This window comes from Aythya marila (genome assembly GCF_965140915.1).
Source record: "Aythya marila genome assembly, chromosome: 3".
Classification (NCBI taxonomy): Eukaryota; Metazoa; Chordata; class Aves; order Anseriformes; family Anatidae; genus Aythya; species Aythya marila.
In genome coordinates, this window is record NC_139044.1 from 23,977,238 (window position 1) to 23,989,807 (window position 12,570).

Consider the following 12,570-nt stretch of genomic DNA (forward strand, 5'->3'; position numbering starts at 1 on the left):
TTGCTCAATTATGCTGTATTATGCAGATGTTATTCACTAACATTAGCATACCTTCTCTTACTAATGTACATGAAATACAGAGCAGGAAAAAAACTCAGTTGGCTAACCTGTCACATATGTATTACTTATCTTCAGTGATTTCACTGACAGAGACGCCTGATAACTCCCTTTCTGCACTTTATGAAAGAAATCCAAAGTTACTTTGCAGTCATGCAGCATGCATCATTATTTAGATTTTATCAGACAGATTTTTGATAGTTTTGAACAGGAACAGAAAAAAAAGTTACTCCCAACTAGTGCACTGAGAGAAGCACCTGGCTCAGCACATCCAAGGTAAATTCTGGAAAGTTCTATTATATAGAAAGCACATAAAAATAAACTTGCCTTCCATAAAGATCCTGTTCCAGTAGATTTTTCCAACATGATTTCCCCCAAGAAATATTAGGTTTGATAAAATCAACATCGAAGTGCAAACAGATGCTAGGACGGCATGAAGTTGACGACGAATTCTTGGCGAGAAGAAATGCTCCTGAGGGCCGAAACAAAAGGTGCAGATGAACTTAACAACCCCTACAATTTTTCAAGCAATGTTAAAAAAAGACATTGTAGTTATGACAAACAACTTTTATACCAAAGTTCAAATCCTTACTGAACAGATCCCAAAGCTTGTAACATATCTAGCAGAACTCCCACCAATGCCATTTAGATTAGGGTCAGATTTTATGATATAAAGCAGTGTTAAATTGTAGTTAGGGGTGGAAAGGACCTCTGGAGGTCACTTAGTCCAACATCCCTGCTCACAGCAGGGTTGTTAGCTAGAACAGATTGCCCAGAACTGTACCAAGTCGAGTTTCTTCCCCCACACTATTAGGTACCTACACACTTTGTGAGACACCCCTGAACCTTCTCTTTTCCATGCTGAACAGTCCCTGTTCTCATATGTCAGATGCTCAAGTCCTCCCTTCATCATGTTTGTTGGACTCACACCAGTATATCCATGGCTTTCTCATACCAGGGAGCCCAGAACTGGACATAGTTCTCTATATATTCTATATCTTAATTCTTTGCTTCTTAAATGTAGTCTTTGAAGAAATTTTGCTGATGGATGTGAACACTAACAACAAGATGCTGGGGTGGATAAAACTATGCAACAGATTCCAGTATGGAGTAAAACACACCACTACAAATCAAGTAGCATAAAATATTTTGAAAGTCAATAATGCTTTGGTTGATTAATAAGACTTCACTGAAAGATTCCAGAGTCAGATCAGAGTGGGTTATTGGAATGAGTCTCTTAATAAGCAGGTATTTCCTTATAAAAGTGACTTAAATACACATGCAATCCCAACATTTTTTTCATTGCAAGTATTACTACTCATATTCAAAAAGTATAGATACCACTTGTAAAGCTCTTGGTATTGTCCTAATGATACAAATAAAGCAAGCCTCCCTCCGTCATATACTAGTGTTACTTTTTCTACATTTATGTTTTCCTTTATCACCTGAGGTGCAAGTGCAGCAAGTGCAGTTCTGCAAATTGCAGAAAGGCAGTGAAAGAAGAATGAGAAAGTTTTAGCTTCTTCCAATTCTCAGTTGTTAAATCGTAAAAATCATTATAGCACAATAAGGGGAAATACTGCCTCATTACAGTACTGCGTAAGAAAAAAAATATCTTGTTCATCATGTCCCCAGGCTGCAAGCCTCTTTACATAGTGCCTGAATCTGCAAAAGACTGAATGGTTCTTGCAAAGTGATCAAAGTGATGAGCATTGCCAGTGTATGGGAACTAAGGAAAATATCACGAGGTGCTTAGCCTTCAAGTCATAAATGTTGATGTTGCAGAAAACAGTCTTGTGACTGTAGTATTAAAAAAAAAAAAATTATAAATGCGGTAATAAATCTGTAATAGCTGCAGCCAGATTAAAATTCATGCTCAGATACCTGAACAACAGACCTAAAAATACATTCCCAGACAATTACATTGCCAGTTTTATACGCATCAAAACAAATGTTTCAACTTATACATTATTAAGTCACAAAATTTCAAATGAATTACAAGCACGAAAATATAATTTTAACATATTAGTGCAGAGTACTTCTCTGGTATCTAGTGTAGGAGTCTATCTGAGTCATCACAACAATGGAGATAGATACGCTTCTGTCAATCTGTATGCACAATACTATAGTAGCTGATCTTCCATATAGCACTGGAAAAAACATTCATATATGAACACAGGGATTGAGACTTTCCTCTAAAAACTCTGGATCAAAACTAGGGCATCATAGGGAAAGGGAGGAGAATTTAAGGTAAGTATATAAACATTCACAGACACGGGCAGTTAGTGAAACAACTCTTTCACTTCCTAGTACTTTGCATTCCCAAAGATGCCCACAATGTTCTCCTTCAGTCACAGACGGGTAGAGGATATCTTGTCTCCTTCTGAAATGCAGAGCATGAACGTGTATTCCCCTATATAAAAACATAAACCTTTTCAGAACACATAAATGTACACACACAGATGAAATGTTCCAAATCTAGCCAGTAAATACATGTTAAAAACTAAGATTAAATAAGGGATAGTTATGGTCCTTTTGTGTTATGACCTTCTGTGTTCAGAGTCACCAAGCTTTCCATCTTCTTACACCATGTTGGATAATTCTGACTGAGTTGTAGGTTATTTACATAGTCTACCACCAGATCTATTTTCACTCTCCTTTTCTCTAACAAACTTCTACGTCAACTCCATAGAGAAACAGTTTCAGTTAGGAAAAAGCGTTAGAGATGGGCAATCCATCAGACAGTGTGTGTTTGACTGCATTTTCCACCAAGGCACTGATTAGACCTGTTAAGTTTGTGAGGTCTGCCTGTTTTGCAACCCAATGCAGTAAGACTAAGAAAAACAACATGTCTAGCTATAAAAGCTCTGACACTTTTTTTTTTTTTTAATGAATACAGTTACTAAAAAAATAAATAAAACTGTCACATATAATGTATCACCCTCTACAAAAGTGCTATATGTTAAACAGTACAAATGAACTGTAGTATGTACCATAAAAGCATCTGGTCATTTATAAGATATAAAGGAGTAGTTTAAGACAGGAACAGTTTAGACAAACATCAAGCCATTTCTGGGCTGTACTGTAGCTAATTTCCATTAACTTTGCAAGGCATTGATCCAAAAAGTAGCACAAATTTTCTTGAGGGCCTTTGATTTGATGTCTCTGCAGCTTCTACCCAGCTGCAACAAAAGTTAAAAATTTAAAAGTTCTTTAAAAATCTCATGTCATCTAGAAAAAGCTAACTATAGAAGTACCTGAGCAGTTATTGTGCTCAAATTATTACACTGGAAGCATTAATTTAAGTATGAAAAAGGACTGAGGCTGGTCTTGATAATCCATTGTAATGTTTGTGATTTAAATATCTGCTGGCATATAGATTTTTTCTCAACCTACAAGTCATTTTCATCAGAGCAGACAAAATTTTAAAAAATAAATAAATCACACCCACAGTTCTTCACCGTTAATGCCTTTAACAATACATTCCATTGCTACAACACAAGCAGCTGTTACGGATTTGTGGTGTTTCTCTGGAAAAGAAGAAGCTGTCTCCTTGTTTTGCTGTCTCCTTCTCTTCTCTCTTCCTGTTAGAAATACTGCCAGGAGAGAAAGTGGTGAAAGAATACCTTGCGTTAAAATGACAGTGAAGCTATAGTTGCCTGGATGATACCCGTAAATTTACATTTCTTCCTTGATGCTCTGTCTTACTTAGAATCACAGAATATCCTGAGTTGGAAGGGACCCACAAGGATCATCAAGTCCAACTCCTGGGTCTCCAAAGCACCAACCAAAAAATCAGACCCTGTGTCTGAGTGTGTTGTCCAAATGCTTCTTGAGCTCCAACAGGTTCAGTCCTATGACCACTGCCTTGAGCAGCCTGTCCCAGTGCCTGACCACCCTCTGGGTGCAGACCCTTTCCCTAACCCCCAGCCTGACCCTCCCCTGTCCCAGCTCCATGCCATTCCCTCGGGTCCTGTCGCTGTCCCCAGAGAGCAGAGCTCAGCGCCTGCCCCTCCGCTCCCCTCGTGAGGGAGCTGCAGGCCGCCATGAGGCCTCCCCTCAGCCTGCTCTGCTCTGGGCTGAGCAAACCAAGGGACCTCAGACACTCCTCATGTGTCTTCTCCTGACCATTCACCATCTTTGTAGCCTTCCTTTGGACACTCTCCAACAGTTTTATATCTTCCTTTTACTGTGATGCCCTGAACTGCACACAGTACTCGAGGTGAGGCCGCACCATTGCAGAGCTGAGCAGGACAATTCCTTCCCTCAACCAGCTGGCAGTGCTGTGCCTGATGCACCCCAGGGTACAGTTGGCCCTCCTGGCTGCCAAAACACACAGCTGGCTCATATTCAACTTGCTGTCAACCAAAACCCCTAGATCTCTTTCTGCTGGGCTGACCTCCAGCATCTCATCCCCCAGTCTGTATGTACAGCCAGGGTTGCCCCTTCCCAGGTGCAGAATCTGGCACTTGTTCTTGTTGAACTTCATACTGTTGGTGATTACCCAGCTCTCCATCTTGTCTAGACCTCTCTGCAAGGCCTCACCACCCACGACGGAATCAACAGCTCCGTCCAATTTGTTATCGTCCACACACTTGCACAAAAAAAACCCTTCAAGTCCTACAAACAAATACTTTATGAAAACATTGCATTGAAAATGACTGGTCCTAAAATGAATGCCCGGAGAACCCCACTAGTGACAAGTCATCAGCCTGATGTAACCCCATTTACTATAATCCTTTGGGCCTGAACTGTCAGCCAATTTTTCACCCATCTTATTTTACTGTTATCTAACTGTATTCAGGTCATTTTGTCTTGGAGGATACTGTGAGAGACAGTATCAAAAGCTTCACTGAAATCCAGAAAGATTACATCAGCGGCCTTCCTTTGGTCAACTAGCAGGGTGATCTTGTAGTAAAACAAAATCAAGTTTGTTAAACATGACCTCCCCCTTGTGAATCCATGTTGGCTGTTACCAATGACTGCATTGTCCTTCAGGTGTTTTTCAGTAACTCCTAGAATCATCTTCTCCATAATTTTACCAGGCACTGAAGTAAGACTGACAGGCCTGTAATTGACAGGATCTTCTTTCTTGCCCTTCTTGAAAGCCAGGACCACATTTGCCAGCTTCCAGTCAAATGGGACCTCTCCAGATTACCAGGACCATTGAAAAATAATTGAGAGAGGTCCCACAATGACTTCAGCCAGCTCTCTGAGTACTCTGGGATGAATCCCATCAAGCCCCATGGACTTACACGCATCCAAGTGGAGCAGCAAATCCTGCACAAGTTCAGGATTGACTGGGAGTTTATGGTTCATCATTCCCACAGTCATGAACTGATCACTATTTGTGATATAGTCACTATTTGTAACCTAACATCAATACTTCATAATACTTTACTTCTACTAGACACTTTTTATCTCCTAGTGCAACACAGATGGACTGTAGCCTTTAAAATACACATTACCAGGATACTCAGTCCAGGGGCAAGCAATATAACACAGGAGGTGATTTTAAAAGGTTAGCTCAGGCCACCTTTCCTGGAACTGAATGGAGTTCAGGCTGGTATTTCAGTCCAGTTCCTGCTGTAAATAAAGATTGGCTGTGGACATCATTTTTGTCTGATGTTGGGAAAGACCTACCTCTGCATGCTGGTGGGTCTGGTAAAATTTACTACCATCAGATCTCTCTCAAACTGGCCCTCTGTTATCTTAAAAAAAAAATGGTACTATTGTAATGGGGTACCCTGAAAAGTAAATTCGTGTACGTGTTTGAGATGGGTGAAAGAAGCCAGGGCAGAAAGGCTTTGCATTGTCCAAACACTCCTATTCCTAAATCCATTTCCCATTATACATGCATCTCATATTTAACCCCTAATTGAAAACTATGCCAGAAATAGGAAGTGTGTATAATAGCTGTTTCTTGGGAAAGACAGTTTATGAAGGACAATATGCACCAGAATAGATTATTTAGATTAGAATTAAGAGTCAAGTTAAAGTACACGGAAGTTGGAAGTCAGATAAATACTCCTATTTATCTCTTAAAATGCTCTTACTTTGCTTACTTTGCAAGGCAATTACATCACTATCAGTCAAAATGGTTTCAGGCAGCTCAGCATCATTTTAAAGAACTGAGGTGAACTAGAGCTCATCCACAAAAGATTTGCATATTCACTGATATACATGGTACACTGATATTACTGAATGGCATGGAGTGAAGAAATTGAGGGTCAAGAAGTGTTTTTCCTAAATATGTTTACACCTCACAGTTAGTCAACAAAAGAGAAAATACTTTGGAGAATGTTGATAGGAATACATATCCATCCTCCCATTTAGAAGCTGAGGGACACACAAGATGGAATTTTGCACAGCAGCCAAAACCAGGCAGTCCTGTACCAAATATCACACTAAAATCTTCTTTTACAGAAATATATTCCTCAGTATTTTATCAAAGACCCAATCCTACACCTTCCCACAGCAAGCATTCTTATTCTGTACCTTTTTCTAGCAACAATGGTGGCACCATGGTGATTTGGCATGCTCCAAATGCTCTTTATCCAGAGGGCTGCTGAATTTGCTTGCAGGAGCTTGCTGCAGTAGCTTATTCTGGGAGCATGTCACATGCCATGCTGTTTCCAGGAGGGCTCAGGAACTGGGGTGCACCTTTTCCATCACACTAAAAATCAGCTTGATGATGGGATGACAAACAACAAGAAGCCTTCCCTAACAGAAATTACTTGGTAAGTTCTTGGTAAGCACTCAGAAGATGGAATAGACTTAGTTGTGCTGCATTCACAATGCAACTCATTTATATAGCTGCACTGGGACAGATTAGAGCGAACTTCTACATAAAGTCAGTGATGTTATCAAGCTTGTTCATACTGAGAGTATTTAAAAACTCCCATGTAAGTGAAATAAACTTGATGAAATTTAAAGAAGCATACATCTTCATGGAGCAAAACAGAGATTCGCAACATTTATTTAATTCTGGACTACCCTTCCAGAGAGTTGATATTCAAAGCATAAAAGCACGGTAAAATTGGAGAAGCAGTTGAGTATTTTTCATGGGAACATATGCACTGTGGAATAAAACTGTCAGATACTATGGCCAGAGTGACATGAAACATGTGCTTGATACCACAAGCTTCAACAGTACAGATGACATTATTTTCATCTGCCTTTGGTCTTCAAAGGGTAAAAATACTCTGGTACAATTTTTAGTAGAGCTGTTATTTTTTAAACATAGAATATTTCATTACTATCTGCTCTGCAGATTTCATCCTCTCCCACCTATCCCTATCAGTCAACTTATCCATAAAAATCCTAAAATAGGAGAACAAAATGTGCAATATGTTTTGAGGAAAGCAAGCAAATTATCTATCATGTATGTAACACCTAGTCCCTCCATTATTTTTTACTGCCTTTCCCAGTGTATGAGGGGTGAGTATGCTCCCAAGGTTACTAAAGATCCACCCCTTCAATTTCCTGAAAGCTTTTATTAGAGAAACAACTTTTAAAATAATTGTGGGATGTTTCAGTCACTGCAGTACACCAGGTGCATGTGTGGTGGCATTATGCGTATCAGGAAAATCAATGGAAAAAAACCTCACATTGCTTATTGGAGTTCCTTTTACCATTCTAATCTAAGGACCTTTGGTTTTCACTGCCCATTGCATCACAGCTAAAGAGTAAGGCCTGTACTTGTTTACTTCTCCACAGAAGCCAGAGAGACCATCCAGCCATCTTAAAAGCCCTTTTAAGTGTTTTCTTTCAGAAAATATCCATAGATAAACACAGGCCGACTCTCCGAAGCCCATCCCTGAGCCCTGGGGATCACCCTCATTGACACATGAGCAAATACCTCGATGCACCCCTTGAATCTGGGTCATCCGCAATGCAGCCATTTTCCAAAAATAACGGCAAGGCAGAAAAGCAAGAGCCCGGGAGAAAAGCTGAAAGAGAGCGAGGAGCAGATGGGACAGTGGGAAGGGAAGCGATACATCCTGACTAACAGTTATTGGCTATTTTATCTATCTGCAGTTAGGCACACTGAAAATGGAGGGCAGGGTGTGACTGAGCAGCTGGGGGAGCAGATGGGATGGAGGAAAGGCTGAAAATTGTCACAAAGCTCTGCCAAACCGAATGTTGATTTATTTAATTTTTAAAGTGAGCAGTAGAAATGAAGATGGGCTGGGTCCTGCTGCCGCCGAGCAGCAGGGCAACTTCTAAAAACACTTGTTAATACAAATTGTCAATGGGTAATAGTGACAAAAGCGCAAGTGAGAGACTACTGCAGAAATGGAGGCAGTATATGTGCTCATTAATAAAATGTTGGTAGAAACCAGGCTTGAGGAGCAGCAACAGCAATGGAAAGGCAGCTGATGAGAGGCTGACATGTCCTCGTGAGACCTACTCCTGCACTCTGAAGCTCAAGGACAGCTGTTGAATAGGCCATAGTAGAGACTTTACTATAGAGCAGAACACAAAAAGCAACACAAACAAAGAATTTAGGTTGAATACCCAGACAAAACATCCGTTTATGAAATAATGCAAAAGAACTTGTGGAATCTCCAGGGCTGTAAGAGTAATAAGATAAGGAACAGGCCTGCAAGTAGAATGTGAACAAGATGCACTACCAGATCTCATCCATCTACAATGGCCACAGCGAATGGAAGGATAAATTTAATTTCCCACCAGCATATATTGTACTCTTCAGTAATCGTGTAATCATTCCTGTTTGCTCCACTCTGCATCTAGCTCTAACCCAGACCCAGCCCTTTACTTTTGTTTGCTTTATTTTTCTGGCATCTTGTTGTGCTTGCGGTTGTTCCCTTCCTTCTCCTAAAGTCTAACTATGGCCTGAAGTAATCTGTGCTTCCAAGGCATACACTTTCCTTCCAAAGCAAACAAAGATTAGCTCCTGGAAGGTTCACACAGGAAGCAGGGAACTGACAACACTTTTTCTAAAAGGCAGGATGATGCAAATGACCTGTAATTCCCTACAGACAATACATCACTCCTATAAAAAGAGGACCACACAATTAAAATCAAGCAGCTGTCAGTTAAGATCTATGTTCACAAATATAACTTGTTTCTGAATTTAGAAATAAATGCTATATATAGTATTTGAGAAGATACTCATCTTCTCTATTGATGCCTTACTAAATATTCACTCAACAAAACGTTGTCTTGCACTAGCACCAGCTCATTTTTAGCTTTTCCAAAAGATCTACATTTATAGCACCGCTCAGCAAACAGCCAAACCCCCTTCTGTTTGAAGAAAGCCTCCTACCAGCTCGTATGTATGCACCACACTGACGGATGCATGTGTGAAAGTTTGACATACACAGAAGTAAATTTCTGTGCTTGCTCTTACATTTCCTCATCACCCTCAAAGAACCTGCCTAAACATTTTTTTAAAAAGTGGCAGCTTGTGAAAAGTGCAAAATGAACAGCATTGAAATGCACCATCCTCAAGGAATCTAACCAAGTAACGGCAGCGTACATGTTTCTATAAATGTGCCTTACCTCTCCGCAAGGAAGACAGTTTGCAAGGGTTGTGCACTCTCCTGTGTCCAGGTCAACATCCTTATTTTTGTTCTTCTGGTTCCCACTCTGCCTGTCCTGGCTCCCTCAGATCCTTTATCCCATGTTTTCATGTTTTTACCTTTTAAATTCTCACCAAAGTGGGACAGGATCTAACTTGTCTAATCAGTGCAGAATTTTGCACAAGGTCCTGCCCTTTTGGTTCTCCTGCACTGCCACTGTGAAACTGTTAACAAATAAATAACACACAGTAATAATCCCTACGGAGACATCTGATAAACACTCTCAGCAAATTCAGACTTCATTTTCCACATGGCAAGTTCCTGTAGCTCAGAGTTACGCTGTGCATTAATGCATACAGCTCTGAAAGGCATAGAAGAAAGACAAAAGTGTGCAACCCACTCCTTGGTACTTTAACTTGCATTTCCATAAATGCTAGTATCTATTATCTGGACTAATTTTTAAGGTGAACAAGGCTGTACTGATGTAACAGTAACAAAGAAGTACATCATCAGCATCACTCTACCTTCTTCGCACCCCATAGCATGGTTTACTTGCTTTTAAAGCCACATTATGGCCAAAGTGCCAGAAAACTGCCTGATGTCTCCAAAGCAGAACAGGAAGTAAATAATGCTGGTAGGTGGGAGAAACATTTATTTTTTACGGTAAATGGGTAGTGACGGGGGGGCTTCCCAGCTGACATTGCTGTCTGAAGGAGAGCAGCAATCATCTGGTTAAAGACAGATGGAAAATGACTACAGTTTGTCTACTGCTGACATCAAAAATAACCTTTCTTGCACAGATTTGACAAAAAAAAAAAAAAAGGGGGAAGTTTGTACTCAAAAGATAGAAACAATAGAATGTTATCTCTGAAATCTTATTGCAGGCACTTTTGTCATTAAAGCCTATATCATATTGCATCTTTGTTCCTAATGCAAAACAACACTTACCAGATTTTCTTTGTTACCAAGTCTGGGGCAAGAAGTTCCCTAAGTAAGGAAACTAGAGTCAGAGTGCAAGTGTGTGTGTCTGTGTTCCTGCATTTTTACAAGGGCTCTCCAAATATTCTGGGATCCACTTACATGAAGATAAATGAACCCTCACAACAAGAAGGTGGAGAAAGGAGAAAAAAAATCAAGCAAAGCAGAAACATGGCAAGAATTTCTTGACTCAGAACTACTGTTGGCAGAGCTAAAAGTAATTGAAAAAAAATCTAGGATACATCAGCCAGCCCACGTTCACCTTTGATGGTCTTTCAGAAGCTCAGTATGAAAGAGCACCTTGATGACTCAGCTTGCTGCTTCTGGTACCACACGTAATGACCAGTTGTCACAAATCTGCCCTGGCTAATATTTACGTCTAGAGAAAGGAGTTTCCACTGATTTTGAGTCCGAGTATATCCACTTTGGATAGTAGTGATTTCTGGTTAGACAACTCATATGGCTGAACTCAAGGTTTAGAGGGAGGTGTCTTCACCCCAGGTAGAGAGCATTTGACCACTGGGTCATTCCTCCAGGGATGCAGGATGCCTTCTATTTGCTATTCAGAGCATAACAGCAAGCCCTATTCACTGGTTGGGGTTTTAACATTATAGATGATATCTGTATCTCAAAAAAGATTTCAGCACTACAGACAAACAGTCTGATTAAGGGACTTTGTTCAATTACCTTGCCTTATGTTATTACAAATTCTCAGACAGTTGAAGAGACAAACCCAGCAGAAATCTACAGCAAGTACATAAGAGGATTATGAAGAATGGATCATCAGCACTGCCTGCCACTTAACTGAATTACCATGTTGCAATAAAAATATGCATGAATTACACAAAACTATTAGTAAAGGAGAAAAGGTGAAACAAGCTTCTGAAATTAGCAACCCAGTGCTATAAATACTCTTTCCATCAAATGAAGCAAAATAAAGATCAAAGCCTACTATGTGCTGAAGAACAGCTGAGAAGGGTCTTTATTTATTATGAAGATCTTGTTAAAGATCTGATTTTGCAAGGTGGTCTACATACATACTTTCTCCAGATGAGTTTGAGATGTTTGGTCAGATCTTGCCACTGATAGTGGCAGAAGGAAGTTTTACAGTTTTGCCGTGGCGACTTTAAGTGAGTTATACTTGCAAAAAGAAATTTGTCATTAAATGAGAGTTCTGTTTTCTTAACGTATCTAGGATTCAGTTGTGAAATTCAGTGTCTTTATTTTTGATTTGACTGAGTTTGGGCCCTAATAGAGGGCTAAGCAATTCCTGAAGCAGGACCTAATTGTTTTGTTTGTCCCACTCTATACAGGGAGGCTCAACTTAGTACTACTTACTGCTCAGGTATGCTTGCAAGGGAGAAATTCCAAGCAGTTAGTAAGCGCCTCCATTCCCACTTCCCATCTTTGACTTCTGTCTCTCACTTTGTACTGCTTTCGGTGCTTTTCCAGAGTCCAAACCATGAGACAAATCATCTAACAATAAAATAATCATAGGAAGTGAAGTTTTCTGCTGGAGTAAAGAGCTAAGTCAGCTCAGCAAAGATTCCAGCAGAAAGGAGTGCAGAGAAGAAAGCAGTGGGACTGCAAAGAAGGGAGGAGAAAGGGAAATTCAGCTCTTTCCCTTTCAATAGCAGTGAGTTGTTAGATCAGCTTAGTACCCTGAAGAACCACAGCACAGAGGCTGGGCTCACCAGGCAGTATCTCTCCATGTTCCACTCCAGCTGCCTGCAGGATCACTGCACCATTTATTATGAATAACGATAGAACTTTTGATGCTCTGAGCAGAAGAAATAGGGCAGGCCAATTAAAAAGATTTAAAAAAGGAAGAAAAAAAAAAAAAAAAAAGAAAAGAAAAGGCAGACCAAAAGAACCCTGACCACACTCAACCTTTTGAAAGACTTCTAAAATCCTGTTCTCACCAATGCTGAGACTGCCAATTATCATTAACCATGTCTCTAGTACCCAGAACAAAAGTGATATTTTG

The 12,570-nt window shown here is 40.1% G+C and overlaps 1 protein-coding gene across 3 annotated transcripts in view; it reads right to left on the bottom strand.

Moving 5' to 3' along the window:
* The window catches only part of HHAT (hedgehog acyltransferase), a 165,593-nt gene that overhangs the window by 65,723 nt on the left and 87,300 nt on the right, over window positions 1-12,570 (bottom strand). For 2 of the 3 annotated variants that reach the window (XM_082755694.1, XM_082755692.1), the window contains one exon: window positions 385-529. The exons of the other annotated variant lie outside the window; for it this stretch is intronic. In XM_082755694.1, coding sequence (XP_082611820.1) covers window positions 385-529 — 145 coding nt within the window. The remainder of the gene's footprint in view (window positions 1-384; window positions 530-12,570) is intronic. 3 annotated transcript variants of the gene reach the window in all.